Source organism: Macrobrachium nipponense, chromosome 27, assembly GCF_015104395.2.
Source record: "Macrobrachium nipponense isolate FS-2020 chromosome 27, ASM1510439v2, whole genome shotgun sequence".
Classification (NCBI taxonomy): Eukaryota; Metazoa; Arthropoda; class Malacostraca; order Decapoda; family Palaemonidae; genus Macrobrachium; species Macrobrachium nipponense.
In genome coordinates this window covers 24,417,303-24,430,917 of record NC_087216.1, presented here as the reverse complement: position 1 = coordinate 24,430,917, position 13,615 = coordinate 24,417,303, and the positions used below count along the sequence as shown (strand labels likewise).

The following is a 13,615-nucleotide window of genomic DNA, read 5'->3' as shown; positions in this document are numbered from 1 at the left end:
GCTCTACCGAGTTCGCATGACGTGTAGGATGCCGAGCGTCTTCAAAGCGTCCCTCGCCTAGCGTCCTGGCGAGCGTCCTCGCTAGCGTCCTGGCGAGCGTCCAGATGTGTAAGACATCGAGCGTCTTCCAAAAAGCTTATCAATGTTTATGACGTCGAGCGTCTTGCAACATTTTGCGTCTTAGTAATGCAAATGAACATATCCAGACACGCGCTCAAAAAAGGAACGCCGAGCGTTCCGAAAGGCTCATCGCGAGGTGCTTGCCGAACGTCCTGATTGCATTCTTGAGCGTCTTGAAGAGCGTCCGGAATAGAAGAGCGACGAACATCAAGGGAAGCGTCATAGTGAATGACGTGCGTCAACACGAGTAACTTGAGAGGCTTCCTGGCGAGGGGAGAGCCGCTCATGAAACGCGAGCGTCCTAAGCATAAGTACGGTGATCGTCATCAGGACGTAGTCTTCAGGACGTTCGCCACTCTTGACAAAAACGACGGCCGGCTGTGCGACATCTTGCGTCTTTGTTGCACGCTCATCGACACTGCAGAAGGGCATTTAAAAGGACGCCTGTGTGTTCTTGGGTATGCAAGGAATTCTTTGCCCTTCTCCTGTCGAAAACTAGGATAGTCTGTCCAGTGTCATCTCTGTCCGCTGACAGAGCGTCCCTTAGGGACGAGTAAGATGCGTCTTGGCGAGCTGTTTGACTATGCAAATCAGCTTGCCGGACGTCAAATCTTATGAGCTTGAACAATATCCCGTTTCGTAGTAAAGCGAACGTCACATAACGTATACATAACGCCATGAGGGGAGGAGGAAACCTTAGCCGATGACAAATAAGACCTCCTTGGAGCGTCCACCAAATTGGCGAAATCTCCTTGAGAAGAAGACGGTGCTTTCAATCCTGCTTCTTCTCCTGTTTCGTACCAGATCCCAGCTCTCCCTTTCAGTCTAGATGGAGTGCAAACGAAGTCTTCCTCTCGATAGAGCGTTGAATGTCTCGAAAGGCGTCCTTGTGAGGGTCCTGCCTTAAGGACATTTTTAATCTCTTGACCAAGACGACAGCCGCCTGTGGCGACATTTTGCGTCTTTGTCACGCTTATCGATATTAAGTCAAGCCGAAGGGAACGCCAGATCGATGTGGGTTCCCCGTAACCCTCCTTCGGCTTTCGACATGCCCTCTCCCTAGTCCTGGGAGTCCGACAGAGGTCCAGGCCTAGAGGCGTTATGGGGCGGATCTGACGTTCCCTCCTGACGAGAGAGAGGGACGTGAAGCGTCCTCTTCTCTAAAGACTTCTTAGAGGGCGCGAGTCCTTCCGAGAGCTCCAACCTTGCGGGGAGGACGCCTCGGAGGACGAGAAGCAATCTTTCATGATTCGTGCACGTGCACGATCTTTGGCAGCCTTATCCTGCCGAAGGGAAGGGACGCCAGATCGGTGGGGGGGGGGGGTTCCCGTAACCCTCCTTCGGTTTTCAACTTGCCCCCGCCTCCCTGGTCCTGGGAGTCCGACAGAGGTTTAGACCTAGAGGCGTTATAGGACCGATCTGACGCCCCCTCCACAACACTAGGGGCAAAATCAACATCACTACACTCACAACACTGATTGGAGAGCGAGCACTTTTTCAAGCTTACTTGATGTAATCCACAATAATAGAAGGGCATTACTTCTCACAGAACTTCCTCTAGGCCCGTAAGCCATACCACAGGGTTAGGCAAAATAAAGTCTACTGGGAGGTTAGTAGTTCATTATCCTAACTTCTGTTACTGTGGAGGAAGACCTCCTGATTCTATCACGCTCTAATTTGCGTACATACGAATCATACGTCTCTTTCGGAATCAGTCAACATTACACTAATTACATTGATCTCTCAACAAAGAAAACATGTAAACGTCATGTATAACTAAACGAGTGTCTACCGAAGGTTTCGGTAGCCTCCCCTTAACCCGTTGCAGACACAAAATCTGAAACTAGGCTACCTAGATTCAGACATCATATGCAATTGAAAAAATTTTATAATTTATAGATAGCGTATGCCTAGCCACAAATCCAAGTCAATCATTCAAAAAAATAAGTAGGATACTTAAGCGGCTAATGAAGTTTCAAAATCCTAGGCGGAGGTATGGAAACAGGTGTTTTCACTACCGCGACAGAGGAAAAATCTGAATAGAAAATGGGAATGATTCTGATATCCGCCTCCCAGCGGCGGGAATGGGTAACTAACCACCTGGCCGCCCACTGCGTGTGCCGGGAGTTTTGAAATTCTGTCGGACGTCGGAGAATACAGCTATATATATATCTGACAGGTAAGTTTCATGAACAAACTAATATTTCATACCAACCCTACTACCACAGCACCATTTCATTTTGTCAGAGACATGCACTAGGAAAAACCCTCAATGAATGAAGAACAGTGCCAGTTACCAACTTGTGAGTGGTACACATGTGCTGTAAGACCCAGTGAGTCTCACCTGACAACCCAGGTAAATACTGTGTTACAAACATTTGATGAAAATTAAAATGTGGGTCAGACACCAGGGAAATTCAGTATATGTTCTTGGTTTGTATACTAAAATTAAGTTTTATTCATTTTTAGGAAAAATTAAATGCATTTAACACATCTAAATCATGCCAAATCTATATGTAAGCTAATGGAATCTCAGATACTAATCTCTCATTATGAGATTCAATCCTGCACTATATTAAAAATGAAACAATTGAGGTGATCTGAAAGACACTTACTTTGTGCACGGAGGGACACCAAAATGCCGACGAACGAACAGCTTGGCATAAAGCAAATCCTTTTCTGTTCTACATTCAGAATTGATGCATCGAAAAGGACGTTTTACACCACCAGATGGCTTCTTCTTAGGAACTTCCTCAACAACATTCTGTAAAGAATGATCTGTTATGAAAAGACAACAAAGCATCCTGTACACATTCATAATTTCAAAAACTAAAAGAACCCACGAGAGTATGTTTCAGGGTGCCCTGAGAAGAGCATTTCATCACAGACTCCATTCACCAACAGAATTATACACTATAAAATTATTACTATTATTATTATTATTCAGAGCATTATCCCTATTCATATGGTACAAGCCCACCAAAGGAACCAATAAATTGAAATTCAAGCTTCTAAAGAATATGGTGTTCATTTGAAAGAAGTAACAGACAGTAATAGAAAATACAGAAAGAAGACTTCATTTACCTCATATTGATTCTTTTGTTCAGCACCAAGTAACAAGAACAGTTTTTTCATACAACAAATCCCTATCAGTATGGTTTGAGTATGAAGGGATGCTCTGTGCATGAATGCAATGTACATTAAAAAATGAAGATAAAAAATAGTTACCCATAGTGAGATTTCAAATTTTAATTTGCCTGTCTACAGACATGATACAATTTTAATATCACAAGCTTTTTATCATGTAAACACAAAAAAACAGCCACACCTCTCTCTGTTTAACCAAAACTACTGAAATAAGAGTGTGTGGGGCCTACAAACATCCTAATCAGTATACATATTGCCATGACAGTAAACATTCAACAAAAGTGATTAAAATCACTGTGTACTTTTTATCCTTGTTTTGGCAAGATCTTACGCCCGTTTTAAATCCGTGCCTTTGTTAAGATGACATTTATCACGCCCATCAACCGACGGCATTGCAAGAATTGTAGGGCATGTGTATAAGACAACACCTACCAAGGAATGAGGAGCAAAAACCAAAATGGTATCTAAACATCAAGAGGAAATGATGAGACAAAGAAACCACTACAGCAGTGATGCATGAAAGGAAACATATGAATCATTAGACATGTAGCAAGCTGGCATATCCTATAAGATCAGAAAATTAATCATTAATCAGAGGAATAACCATAATCTACTTGCCTCATCATCTGAAATTTCAATAACTTCCATGGCACAAAGGAAACTTGTTAAGCAATCAGACAAATCACTTTCATCAGGTGACAATTCCTTCTTCCCACCACGAAGCAAGCTGCTGTCTTCACTTGAAACCGGATCAGGATCTACTACCAGTACATAAGCCTCCTTATCAAGCAATGATTCATCTTCAGGAATAATGACTGAAGCAGCAGGTAGAAAAACATACTCATCATCACTCTCACTTGAATAGTAGCAAGGAGGGGAAGCAGCTGACAAAGTACAGGAGCTGTCTGAAGCAGCCGATATAGTACGGGAGCTGTCTGTGTCACTTAAATCTGAAAGTAAGTTATGGAGATTATGGAAAAGATCACCATGTCGGAAGTCAGCATGTGTTCATGAAAGCTCCACCATTATCATTACATATTTAGAAAGTACATGTGCATATTCACAAGATTAAGTTGAAAAAGCCATTAACTAACCTGGTATGTTCTAAAAGAATAGAATATAATGTGCAAAAGAGAAAAGCATACAAAGAGGAGAACTAAATTAAAATACATCACCATCATAATCACAGTTTTTAAATCAGATCTTCATTGTATCTATCCAAAGGCATAATGTGCTGTTCACAAGTTTTTTTGTTTACAATTTCTGCAACACAGGTCTTCGTCTATGAATTTCCTTCATGATTTTCTGCACTTTCATGCTACTTTTTGTCAAGTAATTTTACAGCTACACTTTTCTAACTTCCTGCTCCTTTTCCCTTCTGCTCACATGACAAAGCCCTCTTGGTCTTTCAGATTTTGATCTACTTTCTAGCCTCTGGACACCCTGTCTCTGCATTCTCCAATTTGTGATGTGATCTTCCAGCAGTATCAAGCCTTGGTCTCTCAAATGAAAAGCCAGGGTGGTATCAAAACTGACACACTCTCCTTATGCAAAAGTACAAAGCAAAACTTCCTGGCTATCTACATTTTTTAAGACTGGTTTACAGCCAATTAATACAACATCAAATGCTGAGCTAAAACTATGACTGCTCAGGGGTCTATGTTCAGTAGTCTATACCAAAATATGTCCAAGTGGTATGCAGTACAATACTTGGCCAAAGTGCTAACTTCCAAAAAAAAAAAAAACTTCCAAAAGGCAACATCAAGCAACTGCAGTGTGCACCACTTGGTGGAGCCTAATTATCTCTATACGTAAAGCTGTACGTACTACTATTGGGCTTTAAAACTGCAAAATTTTCGACCACCTGGCTACCTACAATAAATGAGATTATACAGAGTGGAACTCCCAAGGTGAATGGCACTGAGGAAGGAAAATATGACCACATGCACACTTTTGTGAAGTGTCAGCCAACCTTGGAAATTGCAGCTTGCAATACGTATACATGAGAACTTCACCCTAGTCGCAGAATACACATCTGGCAGAAAAAGCATTTCTTTTATGACTAACTGTGTTGAAGCACATAGTAAACATACGTAAAATGTTAGGCTGCTTCATATATAAATGGGTAAAAAATTTCTCAAAATGCATAAATTAAACTCTGATGCATTTTTTTCCCACTTTTTCTCCTTGGTCCATACTTCCCTAGCCTGATCAGAGAGAGAGAAATGAAGGACACTCCATAACTTGGCAGTCTGTCATTTTATCAAAACTGGACCAAATACTTCAGAGCCGTGTTTGGTATAAGTGTTTCCACCCATTCAGCCAGATTAGGTGTTACACTTCTATGAATAATGAGGCATGATGTCCACCGCTTCAAAAAAAAAAATTGTAAACCAATCTCTGTTTTCTAGCCATGATAAGCAAAACAGAAACAACACGATAAAAAGGAAAGAACTGATTTACTTAGAAGAGCAGCATTAATCTAAGATGAATTTGTCTGATCAAAGATGATATATTCCTCTTATTCCCTAGCAAAATGAAAGGGTCAGAGTCCCAGAAGAATAGTAATCCTAACAACATAGGTAACGAAAGGTGAACCTGAAAAAGTTTACAATGGTCACTTAATTTACATGTTCTTACATAGAATCTGATATGCAATTATTTTGGATAGTTCAGCAATGGTAGCTTATATTAAATAAGATTCTGTCTAAATTGCAAAATCTCATCTAATTAATTACCTCCTTCAACTGCAGTTTTTGTATAAGAGTGATCCTCTAGATGCAATGCAATAAAAGGACCACTTCCCTTCGAAGACGGATCTTTTTTTGAGTGCGATCTTTTCTTTGGAATGTCTTGCGTGCTAAGGACAGAATGTGTCAACGTCTTTCCAGAACTATCAAAACTCTCCTTACAGTGTGTATTGCTTGACTGAGAGCCTTCCGGAACAACTGAAACAACCTTTGAATGCGTTCTACTATGTTCCGCCACACCAAGAAAAGGGGAATTGTTTTCTTTTAAAACACTGTGTACACTGTCCTTAAACGTAGGTCCAAAGTTGGAATCTGTAGTAGTTTCCTTATTGAGTACATAACAATCTGAAGTTGGTGTCTTCTGCACTATTCCCCTCTGTGGCTCCGGGCTTCTCGTTCTAATACGGATATAGTTTAGTCTTTCACCAAGATTCTGAGTTGGAACCCAGTCTATATTATCTACATCATACAATCTGCATGGCTTCCCTGCAAAAAAAATAAATAAGCAAACCGACTTAAATTAATACATCAACAATTAAATTACAGTACATTTTATAATGCAGAAAATCAAATTATATTCAAATTTTTATTCATATTTTCTAATTACGTACATATACCTTAATAAGTATCCCATACAAAACATAGTACATGTAGTACAAAAACTGAGCATCAAACTCCACTAACTCAAGAATTTTAGACAGTGAAAAATGGTCCCAAAAATTACATAAAAAAATTATATTTAAACATTCATCTGAACATTAAAGAATTTTGTTGGTTGAGCTGTTATCCATTACATACTGTATATATGTAATATCCATATCATGTCTTGACATCTCAGATACACTCTTAAAGTTACTTGATATTCATTAAGCATTCTTCTAACTACAAGCTTACAAAGGGTGGCCATCAAGGGTGAATATAAATTGATAAAAAAAAAATCCCATGTTTTGCTGGAAAAAAACATCTGTAAAACTTTGTGGTATGGGTGTTATTTTTATGAAGGAACTTACATGAACACTTCACAGTGGAGTGTTGCTTACAGTGTGTCTTACATGGCACACTGAAGACAATAGTACAGTACTTAAGGCTCTGTGAGTACCCCTTCAGTGCCCAGCTGCAAAGCTTTCTGGCCATTACTTTTCTATCCATTCCCTCAGATCTCTGCCAGTTTAGCTGTCCAGCATCTATAATGAAGTCTTGCTCCAATTTTCCTTATTTAATTAGGAACATAAGCTTCCGATTACTGTGATTTGATCAACACAACACAGAAATATACGTGTGAAGCAGACCATATAGACAACAGATAGTAATTGGTTGAACATGTGTATACGTATATGGTGGACAGAAATTTAGGATACACAGCTAACATTATAACTGCATAGGTTACTGTAAGCAAGGTGAAGTGATACTCTTTGCAACTAAATGAGAGAGAGAGAGAGTATTCCTGTCAGAAAGTGTTACATTATGAGAGATCAAGCGTGCCAACCACTTTGTTTCTTGTAATATAAAAGCTCAAACAAGAAGTACATCATCAGAAATTTCATTAAGATTGTGCTGGTGTACACTGAGTTGCATACCAGCTAGGGATGAGTTGACTTTCAAAATAATTCAACCTAAATCCTAAGCTACAGTAGGTAATAGCCTCAAAAAATTACCAGAACTAGCCTATCAGATACCACAGCAGGAATAAGAAAACTTAATGGTAAAACTGAAGGAAAGTTCTAGAAGACTGGATGTACATAAGTGCAACAATCTCTGGTTAGTAGACTTGTATCATCCCCGGTAGAGTAAAAAAAAAAAAAAAAAATAAAAAATTCTGGCTGATCATTCATGCATCAATGCACATGATCAAATATTACACACCTGCAAGCATTCCAAAACTTAACAACCAAATAGTTACATACAAATATCTATTGCATTACTAATTATTATACACCACTGATTCATTTAATTATTATACACCACTGATTCATGAATTCGTCTGATCTGACAAAACCAAATAAAAAAAAAGGCTTAGTAAAGCAATTACTATTTGTACTTTCATGGGACCAAATTTCATTTACTACTGTACAGCAATCACTACACCAACTGTAAATCCCTTACCTTTGACAAAATGATCTGAGCATACTCTATAGGCCTTCAAATCCTCAGCATTCAGATTAGAGGAAGACAGACTTGAGATCCAAGCTTCCTGTCTCAGCTGCGACAAGACGCTTTCTTTCGATTTCCCATTTTGGGTCACGCGAGGGATTTTGAAATAGGACTTGTTTACTTCACGCTCTGAATTATTTCCGCAACCAAAAACGGCACAATATGAAACCATCGTTGGCTATATATAGCCAAAAGTATCGTACCTTCGGCATATATAGTATCATGTCAAACATGATAATGTACCATTTCCTCTAAACGATCACTTTCAACTGGTATTAAAAAATGAAACTAAATAAAAAGGAAATCTGTAACTATGCACAATTCCTGATGAAATTTCATTTTGCACAAAATATTACCCTAAGCAAGGAATCTTCAAAAAAGTCACTACTGGTCTTCAGATTTCACCAAGTAATAAGTCTCCTCTTGAACACTGAAATGAGAAACAGATGGAGATTATTAAAAGGCAAAATCTCAAAATAAATTAGGTTCATTTTGTTTTACATTGAATGAAAATTTATGCATGATATTCGTAAAGTTAAGGGGGAAAAATAATTCAAATACATTTCACACAGACTTAAATATCAGCTGAGTACTCTCCTATATTTGTTTTATGCCTGGGAATGACTTATTCTTGAGCTCCTTATCTTTAACTGTATGCGAGGGCCATGAAACATTGACAAATATGCCCTCCAAGAAATTATTAGCACTGGCTAAATACTACATAAACAATAAGGTACATTATCAATTAACAATTATTTTCCAAATTAACAGTACAACATGACCAATTAAAATATAATCACAAACTAAAAGAGAAAGATGGAGTGTGCAGGTTTCACCAAACTGCACTGACTGATACTCCGAGTTCCAATCTATAGTTTTCCTGGAAACTGGTTCCATTTTACATTGAAATCAGTCAAATTCTGGGATGCTATGACATCTTTAGACTAGCCTGTGTACATCACACACTTACGATCGATCGTTTAACAGCTAACGTCCTACCCTGAACAAAAATTTACTACAGAGGATCCTAACCTAAAACGCACTGACTAAAATCTAGAATCAACTTTAACACCCATGACTAAGATAAAAAAAAACTTTATAATATGCAGATAATCTTATAATCCACCAACCCATATAAAATAAAGTATCCCTATACAATTCTATATATATACAGACTGATGTTTTTTACTTAAGCCTACAAAATCTAGGCTAAGCCTGCCTAGGCTAATGCACGCTGACGTCAATAGCTTAGGTAGGAAGATTTACAAGCATCATCGCGCATAAAGCTCAACGAAATTAGGCCTAGACTAACAGAGTACGTACTAAAATAAGTATGTAATGGTAGAAGTGCAGATGAATTTGAGGTAAGAGTTCATTTCCAGTCTAACCTCCAACTCCGAGAGGGTTAGTACTAATTTTGCAGTGTTTAGTCCTCGTCCTTAGGGGGTCAAATATACTATTTTGCCGTGTTTAGTATTCACCCCTGGGGAATCAAATATAGTTTGCTGTGCTTGGTACTAGCCCCTGGGGATCAAACGTCCTTAAGTCCATTTTGCAAAATTGAAAATTAAAAAAAATCCTCAAATATATTTGCATGTATCTTATTTTTTATTGTGAGAAATAGGTACTATAGTTTGCAAGAATTAAGGTAAATGACCGATTGGCGACATAGCAGCCATCAATCCCAGAACGTGGTCACCTTCCCAAAAAAGTGCTTGAATTTGCTGCCGTTGTGTATCAGTCAAGAGTTGTAGCCTATCCAGGCAGCACAAGGAGACCCCTACGCTCCTCCCGAAGTAACTAAGTGTTTTCTCTTAAATTACAAAATAATGGCATAATTCAAGCACTTTCTCAGGAAGCGGCTGCGTTCCGAGAGAGATGGCTGCTATGTTGCCATTCAGTCATCTACCCAATGTAGCTAAACCTAGGCTATAGAATATATATTTTTTTATGAAGATTTGAAAGATATGGTAAAAAATCGAGTAATGAAGTTCCGACGGGAAATGAAGATTATAAGAATTTCATAGAGTAGATCTATATCCATGTGTCGCAGCCAGCACAGGCCTAACGCTAATATACCTATTTCGGCATGGATACATCCAAACTTTAACCTAGGCTAGTAGCCTGACGTAGTGTGCCGTGATGTGGCCCAGGGATTTGGTGGGGGGGGTTATATGCCTCCACTGGACATCCCTAAACGTGACGTTGAATCTCAAAGAACGTTCGTGCACCTAGGCCTAACCTGCAGTGGGCCTACCTACTATTAAAATGTAACAGAGTAGGTTAGCTTAGGCTAGCCTGTACTACACTTGATGCCTAAATAATGCATTAGAGCATTTATCCTAATGTTATAAAAAAGCACAAAAGATTCAATTTGGATTAAGTTACACTACCATCAGCCTACTGGGATCGTACGCAGTCAATAGGCCTACCCTAGCCTGACCTGCGATAATAAAACGTTTGTCCAAAAATTGAATGCCTAAATTTGGTCAATTTTGGTCAATTAACAATGAATTACAAAAAATTGTGGTAATAAAACGAATAATTACGTACAATTAAACAACACAAAAGCCTAAATTAGATAAAGTCCCGATTGCTCTCGGAAGCATAGGCCTAGTAGCTATGTAGGTAGGTAGCTAGTTACTATAGCCCCCCCCCCCCCCCCCCCCCCCCCCCCCCCCCCCCCCCCCCCACCACCAGCCAAACCAGCTTTTATTTCCGATTGGCACGACTTACCCACGACGTTAATAGCTCCAATTGTCATTTATCAAAGCGAAATCGTCTAATAAATGGCGAACTACGAGTGACACCAAAGAAAACATACTGGATAAACCGAAGCGGATACGTGACGGACGTGTTGGTTCACTTCGTTGAGTCACCGCCACTGCAAACGTTTTCGATAGAATTAGGCCTATGTAGGTGAGTCCCTATAGCTTTCCTCGTCTCTCTTGACAGATTTTTAAATAAATGAATTATTTTCATAGAAAATTTTACGTCTTTCACGCATCTAAATGTATAATCTACGCGTGATTTTAATCATATACTACGTATTCATTGTTCCCTATAGGTAGCATTCCTCATTCTCTCTAATAATTTTTAAATGAATTACGTATTTATACATAAAATATTAACGTATTTCATACATCTAAATATATAATCTACGCGTTATTTTACTCATACGTATAATGTATTCATTGTCGTCCTTGAGACTAGGTTCATATCATGACGTTTCCTGCCTACTTATCTTTCGAATATTATTCTTTTACATATTTTTGTGTGCGTATATGGTGATTTCAATGTATCTAAAATACTCAATATATTAATTATGCAATTAATATTTCGTTAAGTATATATAGTCAGTATTTTCGTTTAAAATGACAGCTCCTCCGACCTGCTCGACACTAAATTAAATGGCGCGTGAGATTTGCGGTCTTCTTTTTGCGCTGTGACGAAAATCATTAAAATCCGCGGAAATTTGTTCCTATGACGTAAAATATCGAAGGGAAATTAATGTTTTGTTGATTAAACCGGACAATGTTGCACGTTTTAAAATATTTGTGTATATATCTGCGCGTCTTGACAAAATAGATAAACAATAACAAAGCACCATGGCCAACGATGGTCTTTGTGCTGCACGTCAGCGAATTTGATTGATTGATTACTTCAAAATGGTATAGTCGTCTGTGGATTTTACATAAGCTTTATTTACGTTTGATTTCATGGTGGAAAATCATACTTTTATATTTTCGTTCATCATGCTCTTATACTTTTTTTTTATATGTAAAATGCAACGAAATGTAATCATTATCTCTGTTACCAAGCCATCCAGCCCCAAACTCTCTCTCTCATCTCTCTCTCTCCTCTCTCTCTCTCTCTCTCTCGTTCTCTCTCTCTCTCTCTCTCTCGTCTCTCTCTCTCTCTCTCAATCTCTCTCTCTCTCTCTCCTCTCTCTCAGTAATTTTCAGGTTCAATATATGGCCCTAAATCAGATAGTATTCTGATTGCCAGATTATTTGATGACTGAAATGACACTACTGAAATGTAAAGAGAGTGGAAGATTCAGTCTAAATTTAAATTAAATATAATAAATTCACACTTATGAAAGTAAAAACATACTCATTTGACGACTATAAGCATTTTATTTTTGCTTTAAGTTAAGATATAGTAGGCCTATATTAGCCAGCACAGGCGACTCTTGAAGTAGCCTGTATATAAGAACTGATGATGATTTAGATCACAGATAGGTCTAGTGGTTTAGATTAATCCTATGTGAAATAAAAATCAATATTACTTGTACAAAACATCATACGTGTGCTGCTTTTAGTAAATTTCTTTACTTGTATATACAATCAAATTTCATATACGACTTTCTGTATACTGCTGTGAATTGTTTTTTTCTTAATTATGATTCATATATACTTAGTTTCAAAGATGCAATCTTATACGTGAGATGATGATAGTCGTTTTGCTGTCTTAACAGAGAGTTTATATCGTTTAAATAGAGACATTTCATTAATTTATCAAAGTATTAGAGATTTTTTTATGATGACGAAGCCAAGCCGATCAAAAGTGTTTGTCAAAATAAGACATAGTGAAAGATTGAACCATGTTAAGTAATTGAAGTTTATTTTGCTTCAGAAACGTAATTCTGTTCATAAAGATAGTTTTAGTGTCTTTTAGGTAAGATTATAGGCCTATTGACCGTTAATCTATCAAAGTTCCTTCATTGCAAAGAGTGAACGAAGCAGCAAATCATTCAATTGCAGATTATTTCTGGACTTGGCGCAATATAAATTCTAATGGAATTGTACAAAACGTTGGCAGACTCAGTCTTTGTCTTTAAATACAAAAGAACGAGTACATATGCAAAACACATCAATAGAAGCTTTTACATAAATTAAGAGCAGAAAAGTATTGTGAGGAGTGGACAAAGAGGCAGGTAGAAGTGTACTGATTTTTATTACGTTGTTTGTTTGTTTAAGATTAAGCTGGCTTATGCCGGCACGGGCTCTTGCTCAAGAGCAGCCCGAAGAATTTTTATTACAGATAAGAAATAAACAAATATACAGCGTGCGGGGGCGGAAATGTGGTATCCGACCAGCGAGAGAAGTAAAAATGAGTCGGCGATAGCCGATTTGTGGTTTCTTGCGAGACATATAACTTAGAATATAAAAGCATACAAAACATGATCTTATATGATATATACATTGGCGGAAAGCCCGCTGAACGCTCTCAAGGAGGGAAGTAAGAACAAAGGATTGTAGAATTATGTACAGAGGAATTTGCGGATAAAGCGTTGTCCTTACACTATAACCTATTACTGCTGTGTAAATATTTGTATTTCTGTAAATTTATAATATATTAACGAACTGGATATTGGTACGGCAGCCGGCAGCCGTATCAATGACAGCAAAAAAATGACGACCTAGCAACGTGAACCGTGTAAT

At 38.3% G+C, this 13,615-nt stretch overlaps 2 protein-coding genes across 2 annotated transcripts in view; one reads left to right on the top strand and one right to left on the bottom strand.

Moving 5' to 3' along the window:
• The window catches only part of LOC135200933 (histone-lysine N-methyltransferase SETDB1-like), a gene marked incomplete at its 3' end in the record, with an annotated part of 46,333 nt that extends 35,197 nt beyond the window's left edge, over positions 1-11,136 (bottom strand). The window contains 5 exon segments of the mRNA XM_064229711.1: positions 2,736-2,884; positions 3,886-4,217; positions 6,006-6,503; positions 8,121-8,598; positions 10,905-11,136. Coding sequence (XP_064085781.1) covers positions 2,736-2,884; positions 3,886-4,217; positions 6,006-6,503; positions 8,121-8,340 — 1,199 coding nt within the window.
• LOC135200629 (ataxin-3-like) overlaps positions 1-13,615 on the top strand; it is a 237,658-nt gene that overhangs the window by 66,675 nt on the left and 157,368 nt on the right. The window lies entirely within an intron of this gene.